This window comes from Wyeomyia smithii, chromosome 2 (genome assembly GCF_029784165.1).
Source record: "Wyeomyia smithii strain HCP4-BCI-WySm-NY-G18 chromosome 2, ASM2978416v1, whole genome shotgun sequence".
Classification (NCBI taxonomy): Eukaryota; Metazoa; Arthropoda; class Insecta; order Diptera; family Culicidae; genus Wyeomyia; species Wyeomyia smithii.
Genome location: NC_073695.1, coordinates 280680148 through 280703221, shown reverse-complemented (window position 1 = coordinate 280703221; position 23074 = coordinate 280680148). Strand labels below are relative to the sequence as shown.

General features: G+C 34.5%; 1 protein-coding gene across 10 annotated transcripts in view; it reads right to left on the bottom strand.

Moving 5' to 3' along the window:
- Positions 1–296: 296 nt before the first annotated feature.
- The window catches only part of LOC129721721 (fasciclin-3-like), a 67891-nt gene continuing 45113 nt past the window's right edge, over positions 297–23074 (bottom strand). For 8 of the 10 annotated variants that reach the window (XM_055674616.1, XM_055674622.1, XM_055674625.1 and 5 more), the window contains 7 exons: positions 16150–16358; positions 15949–16074; positions 15698–15892; positions 15455–15633; positions 15137–15398; positions 6393–6438; positions 3232–4202 (listed from right to left, as the gene is read on the bottom strand). In XM_055674616.1, the coding sequence (XP_055530591.1) occupies positions 3764–4202; positions 6393–6438; positions 15137–15398; positions 15455–15633; positions 15698–15892; positions 15949–16074; positions 16150–16358 (1456 nt within the window). In that variant the 3' untranslated portion in view covers positions 3232–3763. Of the gene's footprint in view, positions 1826–2209; positions 2430–3231; positions 4203–6392; positions 6439–7837; positions 11951–15136; positions 15399–15454; positions 15634–15697; positions 15893–15948; positions 16075–16149; positions 16359–23074 lie in introns of those variants that run through there. The other 2 variants (XM_055674617.1, XM_055674624.1) reach the window with 2 other exon arrangements.

Genomic DNA, 23074 nt, shown 5'->3' with positions numbered 1-23074 from the left:
TTACAAAAACTGTTTCCATATTATTTTAAAAACATTCAGGTGGCAATTGTAACAAAAAAGCACTTTTTCATTTGTGATTATCGTGCGGATAACTGAAAAAGGAGAAATTTTCACCTCATAGAGGCGAACCAGCATATGAACTCAGCTGAAAGCCTCTCCCAAAAAGACATTCATTCTTTCAGGGTTAATGCAACATTTTCATGTAATAAAATTTATCCTATGGTTCTCACGTTAGCCCAAATCCCTCAATTCACAGGAGAATGGTTAGTGCTTAAAAATCGTTTCAAATAAAACCATTGTTCCAAAAAGACTTTTTATTCGATATTTTTTTCTTATTTGGTGACCTAAGCTTAAATCGTACAAATATATTAAGTTTCGCATACGTTTTTTGTAAATACTTTCATAAAATGGACGGATATACTCTACTGGTTTCTTTCACGTTTCAACTATATTTATTCAAACTTTGAAGCAAAAAATACACTATTTAATAGAATTACTAAAATCCTGAAAAGCATATGGTTTACGCAATTGGTGTTGTTTTTCAGTGTAAGTAGTCTCGATGAATTGTTTATTATTCAATCCACGTTTTTAAAATTTATCACTATGTGATATATCATGTCTGTAATAATGAATCAGACTTTTTATTATTAGATATTAAACCGAGAATATTCGTACCCGCTTTTCAGCAAAGTGTGTCTGTTCCTAACAGGGTATGTTTAAAAACGCCGCTTGACATGTGATTTTTTTGTATTTTAAGTTTTTTAAAGAGTTTGAGCAAAAGTAGTCATTAATATTATAAGCATAAAATGTATTTGTTAGGAATATTTAAATACCATAAATAGTGACCTGTGAAATCTAGTGTTTTTTGCAGCTAGCTGGCATCTCTATCTTATTTACTTTGTTTCATCGCAGCTAACATCGCTGCGGATCCGCGATTTTCGGGCCCCATTGACAGATGCTATGTTATGCGTATGAAAAGTGGCGGTGATATGCTTTCTCGTTTACACACACGCTGAGATGTTAGTCCTCGAAACATGGCGGGATGCCAGCTAGCTGGTTTTTTTTACACTGGTGCGTTTCAGGCTTCAATTTTAACTAGTTTATGTTTTTTTTTTGTCGTAGACCCTAAGATGCAGACACAAACATAGAACGGTTCAATATTACGTCTAAAAACTGTAAAAGGTAGCAAACAATCAGGCAATGATAAAAAACTGGGTAAGGAGAGTGTTTGTTCTATGTTTAACATAGAGAGGTCAGAGCCGTAGCTACTCTGTTTTGCGTGGTGGGGCACAGAAATTTCACTGAAGTTTTATTGTTAAATAAGTAATTTAAAAGAAATACATTCGGCCTAAATATACAAAATCTAATCTAGAATATGTGAATAGTTGAAGTATTTGCTTTTTTATATGAATTAGAAAAAAAATCGCTAGGGGCAATACAAACGCGTGGGGGGGGCTAAGCCCCCTCTAGCCCATTAGGTAGCTACGGGCCTGAGAGAGGTGTTTCATGATAATGGAAAATCATCTGTCGTCTCTTAGAAAACAATCTGGCTCTATGTGATCAGGAGGAGTCTATTTCTCTTTAACCTCTACACTTGGTTTTCTTTTGGGCCTGCATACGTTACTGATTTTTATTCACTAGACTGTTCAGCTGTCGATGCTCCAGTAAGCGTTTTCGTTTTTTTCGCATTTACATTTTCAAGGCCAGCATCCGCCTTTTGGACGTAGAGGATTTCTGCGTATTCAGTCGCTTCTGGCTTGGCATGGAAATTGTACTCTGCCGGCTTGAGTTCCAATTCAGCATAAACAAGTGTTGGCACGTCGGCCTATGGTTGAGGGTGTCAACAAATGAGAGTAAAAATGTATTAATGTAATATTGACCAAGTTATATAGTTTATAATTTATCATCGTCATCGTTTTACAATTAACAAGTTTATTTTGTGATGTAGGTATGTTATAAATGAAAAGTTATTGCATTGAAGAAAAATTTGGATTATTTCGAACTAGTTATTATTTATTTTTATTAATATTTCTAACACTCTAAGGATAGTTCTGATTTGTGCAGAATAAGAAATCCTGATTGAAAAAATTGGATTTTATTTAGATGGACAGTAAAATATATGAGTAACTTTTATTCATTTTGTCTTTCAAATGCATAGAATATAGAAAAATACTGTATAGTAAAATAAAAAAAGCTATACTAAACAAACCTTGGAAGTAGTTGACTCATGAAGTTTTGCCTCGTTTCCAGGATTGCTCCTTTGTTGTTCCACAGAATGAGCTGGCTCAGCTAAAGTTGGAGTGGGGGTGGTTAGGTCTTTATCGACCAATTGATCGTCTTTTGATGTAGTGCGCTTCTTCCTGAATAAAACTTTCAAACGTTGAGTCTTGGTGATTGGCTGCTTCAGATCGGTACTTTCGGTATCGCTTCTATTGTTGAAGATAATTATAGGCAAAAATAGTTGGAGTTAAAAAGCTGTTGTCAATAGTTTATCAAGCTTATATTCTGTGTAAATCCATGAGTAAGGCCTACTTTTAGGTTTACTTTCTCTCTGAATAATTCCTAAGATATTTAAACATTTTTAATGCTACTATTATCGTAATAAGCTTGGCAAACCCAGTGCCTTTCAGGAAATAAAGGAAAAAATGCTACTATTTTCGTAATACGCTCGGCAATATTATAAGCTTTCGATTCGTGGCAATAAATGGTTGAAAACTCTTATTAAGACGCTGTATTCAACGAAACAGAGTGAGAGAGATGCTACTATTTGCAAAATAGGCTAAGCCAGAAATCATTGAAAACTCCTATAACGACGCTGTATTCAACGAAACAGAGTGAGAGAGCAGTTACTTACAGTTACAGTTACAGTAGGTACTGTTACTTGGGGTCTTTTAAAAAGTTATGCAAGAACTACTTCCAGAGAACACTTTATTAGCGATTAGCGTGAATGGCCAGTCATCGCATATTTTAATTTGGTTCAAAACCACAATTGTCACAGCTTACTGCGAAGGCTACGTCAGACGAAAAGAATATCATTTTTCTAGGCTGCTTGTCGTAGTAAAAAAAGCAGTTACTTAGTGAGGTTCTTTTTTTTCAACTATGCTATGCTATTCGGATATGATTCTTAATAAGTCTCTTTATAGTAGGACTAACCATGAAATAAAACAGTATTCGTAGTCATGAGTCAGTTACTCGGCATTTCGTTTTGAAATGATTGAAGTTTACTGCAGGTTTGTTTTGTAAAATCATTTATTCACCCTAACGAGGCCATTAACTTCTCTAGATACGTGTAATAATCCAGTAACTATTATTGAATTGCACTGATTTACAAAAGTACAAGGAAACAAGCTTCGAAAATGTCGCAAACGAACATTTTACAACTAATTCTAATAAATGCGTAAATTGTAATTGTAAGTCCGCAGCCTTGGTATCTTATTTTACTGCGATGCAATTGTAGAATCTCTCAGCTTTGGTATTTTATATTCCGTCGTGTTAAAACATCGTTTTGACTCTGACGAATTCGTTGTGTTGTTTAGACAACTATCAGCTAACTTCTCATACAGTTGTACTTTATTATCAGCATGAGGAAACTCAATATTAGCAATGGTGCAAACCAGAATTCTTCTATAACATCTCATGTACTTGGCAGATGAAAAAAAAAATTAAATAATGTTTTCCTCGTCTGTGAAATCTAGTCCTAAATGGACTTTTAAAAATTGTCTCCATCAACTTTTCTAGTAGCTATTTCGAATCAACCATTGATTTAGAAAATTTCTGTTTCTCTTTTCCGCCTGATATTTGCTCCTGCTACAAGTAGGTTTGCCTGTCGTTCTAATAGGTCTCGCTGTTGTAATGGAATCCAGCGGTTTCTATTGCTTGGTGGTAGTCCAATTTGATCCGGATCACCACCACCGGACTCAGTGGAATAAATACTGCTACCATCATAGATGCTACTATGGATTGATATTTGTGGATCCCGCTCGAAAGTAGACTGCAGTAGATCCGGATTGCGAAAGTTTTTCGGACGCAGCATCACAGGTATCGTAGTATTTTTGTTTTTACAATCACTATCGCTGTAGATACCCGACTCGGGTGAAAATGAAGCTGGAGATGTATTTACAAAGATAAGCGTTGCTGAAGGTGTGTCGACAGTGGTAGTTGATAGTAATTGTTCTCCAGCACCGCTGTTGTCGGTTCGATCACTGTTGTTAGTTTAGAAATATTTAAAGATTATTTTCAACATTTTTCGTAGAAACCGGAAGACACCGGCAAAGTGATCAATGATTGAAAAACATTTAATTCTAGACATATAAGACAAACAAGTTTCAATTAGATATATGTACGGGGAATTGTCGTTTTTAGCGTATAACAAAACCTGAAAGCTATTTTTCGCTATCTGAACGTGACTTTTTGTTAATACAAGACGCAGAATTTGCCTGTCTTGTTACACCAGTATCGTTCTTTGAAACCAACTGGAAGTGGTTTTAAATATACAATCATGTTGAGTTTTGAGATTAATTGAGCCGTTTGGGAACAAAGAGGTCTATGTGCCATTGGGAAAATTTTTCAGAAGAAGCAATTTTCGAAAAATAAATTCTACACAGTACCAAAAAATGAAATTTACAACTAATACAAATGAAAGCACATAACGGTTTCTAGCACATAAAGTGAAAAACATATACAATTTCACACCGTTAATGATGCAAAATACAGAGTCGTTTTAAGCCATGTAAATTTGTACGTTAATTGATATAAACTTAAAGCTTCGAATATAAATATGCATGCAAATTCACAATATATTCATTTACATTGCATGTGAATATAATGCCAGACGGAATATTACATGGTTTCCAATGCTCCATTTATGTGCATTTAAAGTAATGTAAATTTTTTTTACTGTGTATTCAACGGATTCATTCAATCAAAATGTTCTTATATAAAGATTATGAAGTGGTTTAACATGAGAGTACATAAAAGTCACAGTTTTTCTGCGAAATAAGTTATTTTTTCAGATATGTTTCACTGGAATCCTTGAATCGTTTCGGAACAGAGTGATCTATGTACACAAGATTAGTAAAAGACAAAGAAAATGGCGGTAACTCGTATAAAATGGCTCACATTGTTGAAAGACATAGCATGTCAGATGTAACATATCTCGTGTACCACATTTACATGTACAACAACATGTTACATATTACATAATATTTCACATGTTACATTGTTCGTGTTACATTACGTGTAACATGTTACAAATCACGTGTGACATGTTACAGGACAAATGACAACAAGCAATTTTCAACCAACAAGAAGTAAAATACCGATGTGGAGAACGCAATGTTTGTATCTACTAGCTGGTTCTATTCAGGTTTCGCTAATGTGAATCTAGAAACAAAATGTTTTAAAAATAGACCACCATTAAAGATGGCCTAATGGAAAAGGCACCGAGGAAAAACAAACGGAAGTTTTTTTTAAATTCTTTCATGAGGGGGTTGTTAGTAATTTAAGTATTTATGATAAATATTAGTAAATAATGAGTATGTGTGTCCAATCACAAATGGTGACTTCTCAACACTGTTAGAAAAATTGTAATTTTAATTGTTAGGATTTGTTTGCTTTCGCAATTAGGACTTATCATTCGTAGGGATTTAAACCTACTTGTCAATAAAGGAAAGTAAACTAACAATTAATTTAATTGCTAACTTATTGGCTATAATGAGAGCTTATCGTAGCAATTGAGGATTTCAACGATTTTTGTCGAAAATTGTAAGTAATTTTATTTGGCATAGCTTCTAATGTTTCAACACCAGTAAGTCTGTGTAATTCGAGTGTACCAAACCAAGAAAGACGCTTCAAAATCATTTTCAGAATTTTATTATAAATCTTTTGAAGCGTTTTTTTCTTTGTTGAACTACAACTTGACCAGATCGGTACAGCATAAAGCATTGCTGGTCGAAAAATCAAAAGTTTATTCTTTAAACAAAGTATGGATTTTCTATTAATGAGAGGATATAAACATCTCGTATACACTTTGCTTGTATACTTTCAATGTGCTCTTTGAACAAACGGAAGATAAGATATCGTGTTACTAGTTCGTGTTTTACAGAAAGCACGGCACAGACCCAGAATCTCATTTGAAATTCTTTAACCAGGTTTATCCTTTTTTAACATAGACAAAGCGCAGCAGGTTAGGGGGATGGGAAAGATATACAAACAGTAAACGTTGGTGCGAATTTTTGATCTTTGCATCTTAACCGTTGATCCAATCTTTACACAAACTTTGGCAGAAATTTCCAAAACAAGCAGATATTTCATTTACTGTATCATATTATGTTTTCATTATGGTTTAATGGTGTGAAATTGTGAAGAAAAAAATGAATGTAAATATTACTTACGTTTCTCCTATTCTTGCGTTACTCGCAGATGTAGATATGGATTTTCCTTGAATAAAAAAAAACATCTGTTTAGATTGATATATAAGCGGGTGATGATGTGTATCTAATTTTTGTTGAACTTTTTCATCATATCTTGAAATCGTTGTATTTTGTAGTAGCACACATTCGAATCAACTATCAAATAACTTAATATTATAAAAAAGGGAAAAACTACCGGTCGATTTCAATTTAAAGTAGAGTTATTATTCTGTTAAGGGAATGTGAGGAACATTCAACAGAATTATAATAAAAGATTAAAAAAAAAAACAAATTTTTAATAAATCGAACGAGTTTATTGTTGTCGTGCACGAATAAAAATAATTGGAGACTTAAGATTGTTTATTCATGTTTTTTGCTAAATTTATTTAAAAAAACATATTTACACTTCATTTGTGTATAGAAATATTTATGCTGATATAAAAATACATTTTGTTAAAAAAACTGCTTCTTCGCTAAAATGTGTTTTTTTTCTCCTAATAACTAATTTATTACTGGAACTTAATTTTCATCTGGACGGTCTAGCCTAAGAAATAATACTTTGAGTGCGTTGAAATAGTTTTAACATTGTTTTGTGGCTGATTTGATATATGTCACTTATGCTATTTGAGTTCGCATCATGAAACCCGGGTCGCTTTTCAATAGAGCTTGTTATTTTTGTTTTTTTTTTTTATCAAGAGGTTATATACGTTTGCGATAGTCAAAAATCACAAAACCCATTACTGATATGTAAAGTACGTAGGTTGTACCTAAAAAAAATAGATAATATAGTGTATTCACGAGCTAGCAGATGGTCCTTGAGTTGTCGTGTACACCACAAACGATATATATGTAAATGGTTTGCGGTTTGGGTTAAGGAATATTTCAGAAAAAATTGATATACCTACTAAATTTCATTTTATGATGTACGGTTTATGGGTCGTTATTTTGAAGCAGGTGATGATTGAGTGAATAAGGAACATTTATTTAATTTTGTTTTTTAATCATGGTTATAGGTCTGTTGTTACTATTTTTTTTACGTTTATTTTCACGATGTTCTGAGATTATAGCTCAAATTCATTATGCGAATTTACCTAAGTTCAAATAAATACTAAAATGTTGTTTTCATACAATGGAATGCAGCATCAGGAATGAAATGAAAACAATGTTCTAGAAATCACAAAACACGGAAATTTGATGGAAAGCGTTCGTATATAATACCTCTGACTGTATTCTAATTATTTTCGTATTTATATATATATATATATATATATATATATATATATATATATATATATATATATATATATATATATATATATATATATATATATATATATATATATATATATATATATATATATATATATATATATATATATATATATATATATATATATATATATATATATATATATATATATATATATATATATATATATATATATATTCACCGTAACGGCCTAGTTTTTAAAAGTGTAAAAGTGTTTGTAGTAGATATTCTTAGCTTTCTATCGTATATGGACACTTTGTGCATATGATTTGTTATTTTCGCGTTACTATAGCTAACTTTTTTGATACTTACATTATTGTTGAGGATAGCGATAAAAAACTACTACGTGGGGAATGAAGGTTATCTATTGTTTATCTTACAGCAAATACAAAATTAATAAATAACAATAATTCCAGCAAACCGCTACAAATTATAACAAAACGAGAAAATACTTGTATTCACTTGTTATTCGATGATATTAAGGTAAAATTGTGTTGAAGCCATCACTTCGAATTTTCAAAAGCACGAGACTCGGAAATAGTTAGTGTATTCCCTGTTAAAACGCTATTTTGTGTTTGCTGTGGTGGCTTCACCACAGCAAACATGAAATAGCATGTTCACGGGTGACGCAATTACTATTACCGGATCTTGTCCCCCTAACCCTGGAAAGATAGTCTGTGTCAATTTAACTCCTCGCTTTCAGCAATACTGCACTCATTTCGTCTAACAATGCGTCAGTTTGTTCTTGTCTTTTTTCTTAATCAATGAAGAAATATTAAAACTTGTTTTTGTTATTTATCGATGTGTTAACACCATAATGATCAATCATCGATAATTTATAAAGAAAAAGTTGCATTTTCAATCATTTGAAAGTCGAGATTCAATTTGACGCATCCTTTTACGCATATAAAAATATATGTACAGGGTTAAAACATCGCAGTATTGGTTTGATATTGGTCATTCGTGGTTTCAACACCATTTCACCTTAACACCTAAGTACTTTTTTCTTGAGTAATACTAAAAAAATTTTGAGTCTACTTGACATTTCATTGTTACTGTAAAAACATAGTACCGTTAAACGTTGTGAGATTCCTTTTTTAAGGTGACCATGCATTGGTCTGAACCATATTTTGAATTTTTTTTATATTCTTCTAATAAGAGACTGGTCATGCTTCTTTTACTATTTGAGCTCAACAAACTTATCTCATAGTAAACACAAAATGCATAAATAACAATAATTTTGATAAACCATTATAATTTTTCATAAAACGAGAAAGATCTTATTTTCGCTTGTTAGCCGATGCTATTATTACCTAAGTACGTTGTTCTTGACTAACTCTAAATAAAATTTTGAGTCTATTTGATATTTCATTGTTACTGCAGAAACATTATTCCACCAGACCACATTTTGAAAAATATTTTCTTATTATTGTTTTAATAATGGACCGTTAATGCTTTATTAAGGCTTTCTTAGTTGAACATAGTCTACATTTCTTTAGACTTTTAACATCTATTTATAGTTGGTCCAACTGCGCACCAAAAAAAATCTATTTTCTATTATTTATTTCTTTGTGCTAGCTTGAAAATAAACAAAGATTACTTTCGTAACCAGAATAACAAATAAGTGGGTAAGTGACCCAGAACTATAAGAGCTAAGCATCGTAAAACCATAAAATTAGGAAATACAAAGCTTTATGTTTGCATGTATGTTTAGTAGGGTGGGGAATCGTTATATGAAAAAAACGAAACTTGATAGCAGAAAGCCAGAACCAAATTTTTGTTGTTGTATTTGGAGCCCCAAATAATCCTAAATTTATCGGAAGTCGATTAGTTTTGTCTTCGCTTGGCGCATTGCATTTCAAATTTATATTGAGATTTGTCTGGAAAACCCAATGTTTTTGCATGTTCCATTCTAAAGAGCTCAAAGTGGCTCAAACCATAGGTTTCATGACTTCAAATGGTAGGTTTTTTGATGCCTAACAACTTGGCCGAAGACATTAAAGAGCTAGGGTGTCTTAAAAAAATACTGGAGCTGTTCAAAGTTGAGTATGTCGGAATTTATGTTGCAAATCATTTTTTCTGCCAACACTGGCAGTGGTACCGGCGTTAGTCAGTTAGTCAGAAACACGTTGTAGATTCTACCTATGCCTAGAATATTGACCTAAATTTGTTTGCTCGATCCAGCTGAGTGTTTAAACTCGTAACAACAGGTTACTTCTGATGTAAATCCTACTGACGCCGGTACATTGGTAATGTTGGCAGAAAACAAGATTTCCTGCTTTTAAATCGACATACTCAACTTTGAACAGCTATAGCTATAGCTCTTCTTATGGACATCCTAGCTCTTCAGTGCCTTCTGCAAAGTTGTTAGGCATCTAAAATACTATACTTTAACATAATGTAGTGCATTGTTAGATCATTATTAACACATTATTAACATTAACATAATGTAGTGCATTGTTAGATCATTATTGAGCTCTCTAGATAGGTAAATGCAAAAAAGTAGGTTTTCCCATAGAAATTTTCATACAAATTTGAAATGCAATGCGCCAAGCGGAGACAAAACCAATCGACTTTCGATAAGTTTAGGGTTGTTTGGGGCCTCAAAAGGAACCAAAAAAGCTTGGTTTTGGTAAATCGATCACTTTTCCCCACCCTAATGTTTAGCCATTTGAGTCCCTCAAATTAGAGTCCAAAGTAAAATCAAATTAAAGTCCAAAGTAACCACAATCACAAGTAAGTTGGTAAGTGACCCAGAACTATAAGAGCTAAGCATCGTAAATCCATAAAATTAGGAAATACAAAGCTTTTATATTTTTTCTCCAAAATCAAGTATAAGCTAGTATGTTTAGCCATTTTAGTTCCTCAAATTAGAGTCCAGGTTAATGATTATAAAAATTATTGACACTGTGAAAATTTGTATATTGTAAATACTTTTCAAAGTATCGAATACTGATTGAAAAATCTTTGTACGAAAATAAAAAATATACCTGCGTTTGATGGGTAACGTTTGGGTTGCATATAGAATGAGTTTTGCATCGAAATTTGGTAGATCGTGTTTTAGAAATATTTACCGCTTTAACCGTTATGTACTCGGCAGTTTTAACTCACGTAAGTACTCGGTAGGGTACCCGGGTACCCACCGAAATGAAATGCTTCTTACTTCTTCAATTCTTGACCGATTTTCGATCTTGACCCGACAAAAGATTGGAAAATTTGTCTATTTTTAGAATACGGGACCTTAAGAGCTATTGGTCCCCAAAACGGTTTCCGTATACCGGATCTTCGGGACCATGTTCAAGATCGGGAATCTGCTCCGAAATGGCTATTTTGGACAACTTATCAGATGGACTCCAAATAACTAAAAATCAACTCCTGGAGTGATTTAATGAATTTTGATACCAATGTTGATCGATTTTGTTGACAATTATACTAATTTGTCTCACCGGAACATGCTCCCGACAATCCGGATTCACAGGAACCAGATGTGGTCCCGGATTCTAAAAGTAGACAGATTTTCCAATCTCTTGGCCAAGATCGAAAATCGGTCAAGAAATGAAAAAGCAAGAAGCATTTCATGCTGTCGGTACCCGGGTACCCTGTCGATTCATGGGGTAAAAAAAATCGAAGCCTCCCCCTCCGATCCCCCCTGCTGCTATGCTTATGATTGAGAATGGTTTATTTCCACTAGTTAGGGGCATTCCATAAGTTTCAACTGACTTAGTTGAGGTTATACTTGTTTTCTGAAGCAATAAAGTCAGAAAAGGTACCCGGGTACCCTGTCGAGTACATAACGATTAATTACATGAGAACATGAGAATCAGTCTCTGGGTAAAATGCAAGAACATGTGTATAAATTATATGATAGAACATTCATCTTTTAATCAGATCTTATTTTCAAGTGCGAACAGGCAGTAAAAGTTTCAAAGAGGTCAATTCCAGAAAAATTATGTTCAACTGCTCATGGTCCGATAATTCTTTCTACTAAACTAAACAGAAGTGTTAGACTTGTTATCGTTTTTCCCATTTTCATGCCTCTTGCCAGTGTTTACGAATGTTGTTGTTTGTTGTTTCCCATTTTCACACATTCCGGTTTTTTGGGATGGTTCGCAATCCGTGTCGGGTTCAATAACCGGTGCCTTCACATCTGACTCATAGTTGGCAGCCGGATTTTGCTGTTGTAGCTTCTCATCATTCAGGTCCTCCTCGTGTGAGTGAGGTGTTATCTGAGCTTCCGAGTCTGGATTGATATCGGCGTTAAGCGAAGCGCCTGTAACGAGAGACCGAGTAACGTAATCGAGAATAGAATCAGGCAAAAATTATTTAGTACTAATGAATTGACAATATAATAATTATTAACGTGTGATTTATTTATATACTGCTCGTGGATTGAGCAGCGAATAAAAGTTACAAATAATTGTGAGCAAACCGTGAACATTCCATAGTGGTTCGATTGGTGTTGGTGTTGCGTGGGCAATCTGCATTTATAATACATTGGGATGAACATTTTTGTTTATCTGCGGTTTGCGTAAACTATGAGAAAATTTTCCTGCTATTACTTGCCAAAAGATAAACTAAAATATCATTGAATAACGTTCATAACTAAACCAAACATCGCACATAAGATCAAAATTCAAAAGATGCCCAATCTTAGTTTTTTCTTAAAATTGTCTCAATGAACCTGATTTTTTTTTGTTGCATCACATCAAAGCATGGAAAACAGTAGAAAAATGTTATCATTTAAATTAATTTGAAAGCTCATGAAATCTCTTTATTTATGTATCAATGTATTTAAACCTTTCTTATACATATTCATATTTTATTCGTTTTTCTTTTTGCATGTTTTGTCGTAAGGTTCTGTTTTTTTCGCATTGAAATCCCTCAGGTCGATAGTTTCGTGTTTCAAGTGAACAAATAACGTTATATCAAGGTAGAAGTTATGTAACATCGAGCTACGTAGTATCAAAATCACGTTATATCGAGGTGTGACTATATACAACGTAATGCAAAAAATGACAGACATAGTGCTTACTACAGAAGCGTCACCAGCTGGTACAACACTGATATTCCGAAAATGATATTTGGCTGGGGAGAGAACCTTTTTATTTTGACTAATATTGTAAACTTTTTTCAATTTATCAAGCGTTAGTGAAACCAAGCAAATATGCACAATTTCTACATTTTTAATTGCTTCTTTTTCACTTGCGAAACGGATCAGAAAATCAACAAAATAAGAACCAAAGCGGAAGGAATTGAAGCTACATCTGATAATTTTACTTACAACTCTATTCCATTCTATATTCATGATATCTTTCAGAAAATCATTTTTGAGTAAAAAAAAGTTAAATAAGATAATAAAAAATTCGCCACTCGCAGAAAGCACTCAGTTTGCTAAGGCAAATATGTGTACATTTCATTGAAATCGTAGCCACTCGAATTTGAACGTCTGGTCTTTAAAAACCATCCATTGTAGTTAACAAACCTTTAGCTGTATAGAAACATTATCTTAAATCAAGTTGAAAAAACTTTGGTAAAACCAAATAAACGGGTTCGATACGGCAACAGTTTGATACGGCAAGAGGCACTGTGACTTTATACTTACTGACTAGTTAGGTAAGCACCAATATTACTTATTTAGATGACAATGCCTATAAAAATGATAATTTTGTTCTGTAAAATTTATCATTTATCGATTGTTTCATGTAATCTATTTTTTGTCTCATATGGTCGGCGTGCGACCAGACCGAACCAAGCGCCTAAAACATTATTTCGAGTAATCGGCGTTCAAAGTTTAACCACCCCGTATGTTTTCTGCAAGTTGCTACTGAGAATTTATGTTTCGTTTTTTCATGAAAGATGGTTTATCAATTTGAACATTCACTGGTGTTGAAAAACAATTGAAAAAAAAGGGCGTTTGGTTCAGTTTGTAGTATACGTAGTGCTTGTTTAAATAACTTGGCATGACTGTGTTTAATGCGTTTAATTATGAAAATAAAATATTGTTATACAATGTTAAAAAATGTGCGAATTAATGCCTTTGAGAGTCGAATGAATTGTAAAAAAGCTATTAGTTACAAATACTGCCGACTAACCAGAGTGCAAAAAAATATTAGAAAAAATAACTTAAAGGGTGTAAATCATAGCATTTGTGTACAAACCTGTCGTATGTACGATGAAAATTGTTTGCGCATTTCATAGCTTCATACTAAATCACTGATATCAATTCTATTCTCGATTATGTTAAATGCGGTTTCTTCGACTGAAGATGGTGATTAGTTTCTCGGCGGTCCAGATTCGTGCGTATTATATCATTCCTTAATCTAGTTAGTGTATAGTTTCTACAGTGGTAGTAGTATTATACAGGCTGAATAGTTAGTGCGACACTTTCGAAATCGTAACGAAAATCTTCATCATTCCATGCTTTTTTTATATTCAACGGATGAGCATACATGCACTTGTAAACAAACTTTTTTTAGCAACATATTCATTTTTTCGTTTTGTATAGTTGTATAGCTTCACAAATTCAGCCATAGTAGATTTATTCATAAAAATAAGTTTTCGACCTTGTTGGAAACATATTACTGCTGATTTTTTCCTACTGACATTTTCAATTTTTTGTACAGACATGAGTTGTTAAAGTGGGCAAAACTTTACAGCGGAGATCAGAGATAAACATATATATATATATATATATATATATATATATATATATATATATATATATATATATATATATATATATATATATATATATATATATATATATATATATATATATATATATATATATATATATATATATATATATATATATATATATATATATATATATATATATATATATATATATATATATATATATATATATATATATATATGTGTGTGTGTGTGTGTGTGTGTGTGTGTGTGTGTTTGTCCTTAAAGTTTTCACTTATAATCATAAGTACTTAATTTAAGTATTCGAGGAGAACTAAAAGAGTTATATGATTTGATGATTTGAGCTTACATTCGATGTGTGTTTGTTATAAACATGTATTAAATTTAATCACTTCATGGATTTGACATTCTGAACACATTCTGTTTTTTGCATCGTGAATATTTTGGGTCGCGAATTGTTATGTTCTTAAGTATATAAGCTTACTGAAAAAAAGTAGAGCGATAAAAGAGAAAGAGAGAAGAAAACCGAAAGTAAGTTCTGGTTAAATTTAGTAAGTTCTGGTTAAATTTAGCAGAATGAAAATCTGTTTATGTAAAATAGAAACAAAAATTTTGATTATCGAGTTCAGCTTGGTTTGGAAGACATTGAATAATTTTTGTTTTTGTTTTTGAAATTTTTGCGAAACATTTCAGCTGATTTTTAATGGAGAAGCAAATATTATAATTCAGCTAGTTCACACTTAAAATTACCAATCGACCTTAACTTAAAAATAAATAATACAACACTAAGGTTGCTTACCTCGGAAGCACCATCTACCGGTAGCTCGGGCTACAATAATCAGTGCCACGGCTGTTAGGATTATAAGTGCTGCCAGTACAATGCCTATGATTCCTCCAATTCCGACACCACCAGATTCATCGACTTCAGCCTCCATTGAGCTCAACATAATAGTGTAATCCTGCGTTCCCACTTGGTTAACGGCTCGTAGAAAATAGGTTTTTGATAGGTCTTCCAAAGTGAGACCAGCAATTGTAAGGGTCATATTATAAGAATCATTACCCTGAAAATCAATTTCTGTTGAAGCGAACGACAACATATAAATCTAAATAATCATACCAACGGTTCCGGAATGCGAGCTGACAAACGACCACTTTCCATGCCTTGTTCGATTTCCACACCGTCCACCGACCAATAGGCATGTGGCAATGGATTTGAGCGAATAGTGATAGTGACATCTACAGTACGCCCTAACGTCAGCCCGTGAACAGTAGTTTCTGGGAGAGCTTGTGGTGCAACTAAAATATTAAATAAGAACATGGTAATATCACTGAGATTTCGATAGAACAATTGTGAACTCACAGTTAACTGTTATTTGTCGAGAAGTCTTTGAAACTCTTTCCGGATATGCGATGTGCTTGGCTTCACAGATTAATCGTTTACCACTATCACTGGCCTGAATTGATCGTTCTAAAGTAAGAATATTTGTGACACCAGGTTGGTCCGCCTCTTGGGTTTCCTGTGGTCTTCCAACACCCTGAAACAAGGGTTCATCCTCTATAAAAAAAAGGTGAATTAACTTTTTTCCGACGTTTAATCAAAATAAATTTTACCCAAATACCAAGCTAAAACTGCTCCTGGGTTACCATTTTCGGTAATACATTTGGCCATTAATTTTGAATCTACCTCAAACGACACCCGTTCAGGATACGTCTCGATTTTGGGGTTTGTAGGAGCCACTGTGAATTTCGTGATAAAACCATGCTTTCAAACAGTTCGAGTTAACTTAGTCACATGTAATCGAAAATACAAACCTGCCACCACCACATCGATATAGCTTTCCGCACTAACACCGTCTATGAATAGTGAACATTTCAGCTGACCGTTGTGTGCTGTCGATATTCGATCAATTGTTACGCCACATACTCCGGCATTGAAACCTGGTCCGAAGTATTGTAGACCATCTCTGGGTGGAGCGTTTGGATCTAACAACACCTGTTGATCTCGATTTGGCAGGGTTACTCTGTGGCATAAAATAAAATAAAATCATTGTGAAAATAGTTCAATAGTCGCATTAAATGAACATTGCGTGTCCTGAGACTTTTGCGTGTGGTTTCTGCGAGAACTTATTATCCACCGCAAAGACAAAACAATGCGTGGTAAGTTTTTGTTTTGATACAGTAACTGTTCGCTCACTGGGCACGCTTCAACCGGGCGCTCGCTAACTGGGATGATTCCCAGTTAAAAAGACAACAATCGTCGATCGGGAACATTAAAGGGTCATGCTGATCCTTGTTGGTTTCGCGGTTAACTTTCTAGTTTAACCTTCTAGTTTGCGATCTAATAGCAACATAAACAGTGACAACACGAATAGAACTTTCTGCCTGACGATTAACGCAGCACTAGACTGCTGTTCATCGAAATCCCCCTCGTGGTTTATTGACGTTTGAAATGACCCCAGTTAGGGATGGGAAACCTATCGATAATTATCGATAGTATCGAAAGCTGCCGGTTATAGATAGAATCGTTTAGTGTTATCGATAGTTAATGATATTCGATAATATTTGATGATATATGATAATAAATTGGCCTTGCCATTGTTGAAAGAGACTTCGATGCTTGTTCGCTCTCACACGAAATCCTCTTTAAAATTGTTAGAAATTTGAGAGATAATAATTTTCGCTCACTATAACTTGTATGGACAGCGACGAGATTTCGCATAAGTGCCGAAACTTCGATTTCTGAATAAAAAAAATTGAAAATAGGCCATTCCATACGAAGGCCCACGAATAAGCACAAACTTGGACATGACCACCACATATTTTGTTCAAACTTGGGAGAATTATTCATCTAGTGTCACTTCGGAGAAATTCCAATTTTGGTGCCGAATGATATATAACCCCCCCCCCCTCCCACACTCTGTGGGATCCTCTCAGATTTTGAATTCTGATAGACAACCTGCAGAGCTCGATCAGTAAGATAATTTTTTAAAATTTTAATAGGAAAGTTGTAAAATTAAAAGCTTGCAATTTCGCAATCAAATCTTTATGCCAAACACTTTAAAATGCTTTTTCTATGTCTAAAAGAGCAGCTTCAGAGGAATAACCTTAATATTTGTTAGCTCGTATCATATTAGTAACTCTGAGCAATTGATGAGTTGTGGAATGCCCATGGCGATATCCAAATTGTTCATCTGCGAAAATTGAATTTTCGTCAATGTGTGACATCATCCTGTTAAGAATAATTCTCTCAAAGAGTTTAGTTATTGAAGAAAGCAAACTGATTGGTCGATAACTTGAATCCGGCTTTAAAATTGGAGTTTTTTGCATTTTTGCATAATTTGAGAAAATATGCAGTTTTGAAGCAGCAATTGAAAATTTTTACTAAAAATTCCATTGTCCTCTCAGGGAATGTTTGATTAATATGTTAAAGATTCCATCGTCACCAGGTGCTTTCATATTTTTAAAATTTTTATTAATTGATTTAATCTCATTCAGCTCCGGAGCACCGTAGCCGCAAGGTTACAGAGTCCGCTTCGGTAAGCGGGTGGTCGTGGATTCGAATCTTAGTAGAATCAGGCCATTTGGTTGTCAAAGGACTTTTAAGCATGGGTTTATTCTCAGGCTCCCCACCAAGTACCCTTCCTTCAATCTGGATTCTACAGTACCCTTGCTGACTCTCCCTCTAACAAAAATAAGTCCCTATTATAATAAAACTGGTGTGAGAAACATATGAAAGTTCTCTCCAGGGAATTGTTACTAGGCGATATTGTTAGGATGGACAGAGGCTCGGTATAGTAGAGCAGTAAGCTTGAAACGAAAAGGTAATTACACACAAGCACTGATATGAATGATAAGCGTATCACTTACTCCAATAGTGTTTCTGCTAATAATATGAAAAGCGGAGTACAGAAAACACCTGGGCAATATCACAATAGATCTAAGCACTGGTCGCAGTGTTGTTTGTTCATTGGATACAAGAAAACGTTCACCACCTTTTAAAACTGGAATATGGTTTGAAAGTTTCTTAAGAATTAACTTTAGTCTAAAAATTTTGATTTTCAGAAGAGTAAATGTATGTTTAATCTCTTTCTGTGAATCTTTATAAATAATTTTAAAAATAAGGTCACGAGAACGTTGATATTGACGTCTGCGGACATTTTTTCAAACGAATTAGAAGTTGAACATTTTCGTCAATTATTGGTGAATCAAATTTCACTTGAGCCTTTGGAACAGAATAATTCCTCAATAATTGCACATTTAAATGCTTCCAAAGCGGAATCAATATTCACTTCGTTTTGCAAATCCAGCTCATTATTGAAATTACTCTCAATACGAGTTTTATATCTTTCCCTATTAGCCTTGTTATAGTTAAAAACAGAGCTCATAGGGTTTAAAAGTGGTTCATGTGATATAGAAAAAGTTATTGGAAGATGGTCAGAATCAAAACCAGCATGTGTGATCAATTCACTACATACATGACTTTGATCTGTTAGTACCAAATCGATTATTGATGGATTTCTTACAATAGGAAAACATGTAGGACTATTCGGATACAAAATAGAATAGTATCCTGAGGAACAATCATTGAATAAAATTTTGCCATTGGAGTTACTTTGAGAATTATTCCATGATCGATGTTTAGCGTTAAAATCGCCGATTATAAAAAAAATTTGAACGATTTCTGGTGAGTTTTTGTTAATTACGTTTAAAATAATTTTTGTACTCGCGTGTGCATTGGAATGGTTAATATGCTGCAGCAATAAATAAAATCCCAAGTTCAGTTTGCACTTCAATTCCCAAAGTTTCAATAACTTTCGTCTCAAGATGGGAAAGAGCACGATGTTTGATTCGGCGATGGATAATAATTACTACTCCACCACCGAAATCCTGAATTCTATCATATCTATGAACCACGTAATTGGGATCATATCTAAAATTCAAATGCTTCAAAAATGTTTCAGTAATGATCGCAATATGCACATTATTTACTGTTGAAAAATTAAAAAGCTTATCCTCATTGGCTTTCAGTGAGCGACCATTCCAGTTTAAAATTTTGATTTTTTTATTTAAAATCATTGCTAAATTTTACATCAGAAGCAATTTCAAGTAAAATTTATTCTAATTTGAATTGCTTCGAACATTAAATTTGCCTGCAATATGGCGCTCATAAGATCGAACATTGCCTGTTGCAGGAAAGAAAGTTTACCTGCCGTAATAGGTCCCAGGCAGTTGACATTAGCAAAAATATTTTCGGTAGCAATTAGCTAGGGTAAACAATGTATTTTTATTTTCTACCGGTTTTTGTTTACCCCCCATGTTCGTTCATTTTCGAATTAGATGATTAGATGAAATATGTTACCTGCATTAGACTGGGACACGGTTATATGAAAAAAAAAGCGATGGTGTTCCTTATGGGTCCTACAACAACTGCATAAATTTTCAGATCGATCGGTGAAACTATATTTTTGCGCCCGATTTTCAAAGTTTCCATACGATTTTATATTGGAAAATCCGCTTTGTTAAGACTAGAGATGTCCAGTTGGCTCCTAAAAATATTTCAATACATGATATTTGTAGGAAATTCCTGGGAAACAGTCTTCTGAAGACTTTCTGATAAAATTAAGGCGCTACGATGCTTGTTGAAAAAGTTATTTTCCTCAAACTGATGGAATATCTGACGAATGGCTCACCATTGAATTTTTCTAGAAATAATATGTTCCTTATGGGTCCTACAACAACTGCGTAAATTTTCAGATTGATTGGTGAAACATACGATTTTACATGGGAAAATCCACTTTGTTAAAACTAGAGATGGCCAGTTGGCTCTTAAAAATATTTCAATACATGATATTTGTAGGTACTTCCTAGGAAACAATCTTCTGAAGACCGGAAGGCGCTACGATGCTTGTAGAAATAGTTATTTTCCTCAAACTGATGGAATATATGACGAACAGCTCACCATTGAATTTTTCTAGCAATAATATAAGCCAATCTCGAGATATAACATTTTTACGAAAATATTCGTGATTAACTTTTCGTAGAAATGATATATCTCGAGATTAGCTCATATTCCATAAGTCTTTCTTCGGTTTTGTTGAAGACAATGGAAAAAGTGCTGAATGATTTTATTCATACATCTTACATGCAAACAAAACCGCTTTCAAAGTTTCAGTTTGCCTATCAAAGTGGAAAAGCCACTATCACAGCGCTTCATACGCTGGTCATGAAAATTGAAATGCCTCTTTCAGCTAAAGAAATTGCTCTGTGCTCTTTCTTCGATATTGAAGGTGCTTTTGATAATGCGTCCTATTCTTCAATGTCTAGTGCAATGAAGAACAAAAGATTTCACACGAGTATTGTTAACTGGATTCATACCATGCTTGCAAAAAGAGAAATCACTTCTGAGTTTGGAGGTTCGTCTATTACGGTAAGGGCAACGAAAGGATGTCCGTAAGGAGGTGTTCTTTCGCCACTTATGTGGTCTTTGGTGGTGGACGATCTTCTCAAAAGCTTAGAAGCAAAAGGTTTCGAAGTTGTGGGTTTTGCAGATGACATAGTCAACTTGGTAAGAAGACAGTTCGACAACATAGTTTCGGAAAGAATGCAGGAGGCTCTGAAGTGTACCCAGTCTTGGTGTATTAAGGAGGGTCTCAGCATTAATCCGACAAAAGCTATAATCGTATCTTTCACTAGAAAGAGGAAATTCAATCTGAAAACTCTCAAGCTTGGAGATGTAGAAATTCCATTCAGTGAACAGGTTAAATACTTAGGCGATATCCTTGATGCCAAGCTAAACTGGAATGCACATCTTGACTATGCAATCGACAAGGCGGTCAGTGCATTATGATTGTGCTCCAAAACCGTTGGGAGAAAGTGGGGCATGAGACCGAAAATGGTGATGTGGATATTCACATCTATTATACGTCCAAAACTGACCTACGCTGCGTTAGTGTCCTTGATGCCAAGCTAAACTGGAATGCACATCTTGACTATGCAATCGACAAGGCGGTCAGTGCATTATGATTGTGCTCCAAAACCGTTGGGAGAAAGTGGGGCATGAGACCGAAAATGGTGATGTGGATATTCACATCTATTATACGTCCAAAACTGACCTACGCTGCGTTAGTGTCCTTGATGCCAAGCTAAACTGGAATGCACATCTTGACTATGCAATCGACAAGGCGGTCAGTGCATTATGATTGTGCTCCAAACCCGTTGGGAGAAAGTAGGGCATGAGACCGAAAATGGTGATGTGGATATTCACATCTATTATACGTCCAAAACTGACCTACGCTGCGTTAGTGTGGTGGCCAGAAACCAAAGAGTCCACCGCTAGAACAAAGCTAGATAAAGTTCAACGACTTGCGTGCATTGCTATAACAGGAGCAATGAAAAGCACCCCGTCAAAAGCTCTTGATGCAATTCTTCATCTGCTGTCGTTGTACGAATACGAGCAACTAGAAGCAGAAAAGAGTGCCTTGAGGCTCAAAGGAACAAAAACTATCTGGTCAGGTGATTTTGTGGGTCACCTGACTATACTGAACTTTTTTAAAAGAGGGCCAGTGATGAGTATGAATGGAAACTGGATGGCACCTCAGGACAATATATTCCCTACAAGGTATGCGAAACGTCGCGTACAGCCTGGGAAGTCGAAGTTCCTGATGTCCGTCCCGGTTCAACGATATTTTTCACAGATGGCTCAAAAATAGGTACCAAAACTGGTGCAGGAATCTTCGGCCCTGGAATTTATGTTTCAGTGGCAATGAGACACTGGCCAACAGTGTTTCAAGCAGAGATTTTTGCAAACCTTGAATGTGCGAATGTGTGCCTGACTAGGAAATACAAACATGCAAATATTTGTATATTCTCTGACAGTCAAACAGAGCTGAAAGCACTTGATGCTTATAAATGTACATCCAAGATTGCCTGGGAATGTATTCTCACATTGCGACAGCTATGTCAAACAAACTCAGTAAATTTGTATTGGGTTCCAGGACATTGTGGCATTGGTGGGAATGAAAAGGCAGACGAACTTGCAAAACAAGGATCTAACTCACAGTTTATCGGCCCAGAACCTTTCTGCGGTATATCAAACTGTGCAGTCAAAATGGAGCTTAAACGCTGGGAGGAACAAAAGGTGATAACCAATTGGTTGGATGTCAAAAAGTGTTCCTAATCTGAAAGATTTATAACACCAAACGAGAATCATTCGAAAAAGCTCCTAGAGCTCAACAAAAAAGCTCTTTGTGCATACGTCGGCCTAGTAACGGGGCAATGTCCGAGTAGATATCATTTAAAGAACATTGGCCGGGTTCAGGATGATATCTGTCGCTTTTGTAATATGGAAAGCGAGACATCGGAACATCTGCTGTGCAGTTGTGGTGCATTATTTAAACGCAGATCAAGGTTTCTTGGCAGTGGCTGTTTACAGCCCAAAGAGATTTGGTCTTTGAATCCTGGGAAGGTGATTGGCTTCATAAACCATATTTCACCTGACTGGGAGCGTGCCGGTGCAGGTACCTGATCACTCAACAATAGTAGTCATTGTATTTTGCAAGGGGACACATACAGCAATTGACTGGGATATATTACAAAAGTTCACATCAATGGACAACGTAATTCTGATTCCCTAACAAAAAAAGCTCATATTACCCCGGGGTGATAAGCGTTTCTTACGTGAAGTTTTGCTAGTAATACGATGAAACTATCAATTAATTGACTTAATTTTTACTTAAAG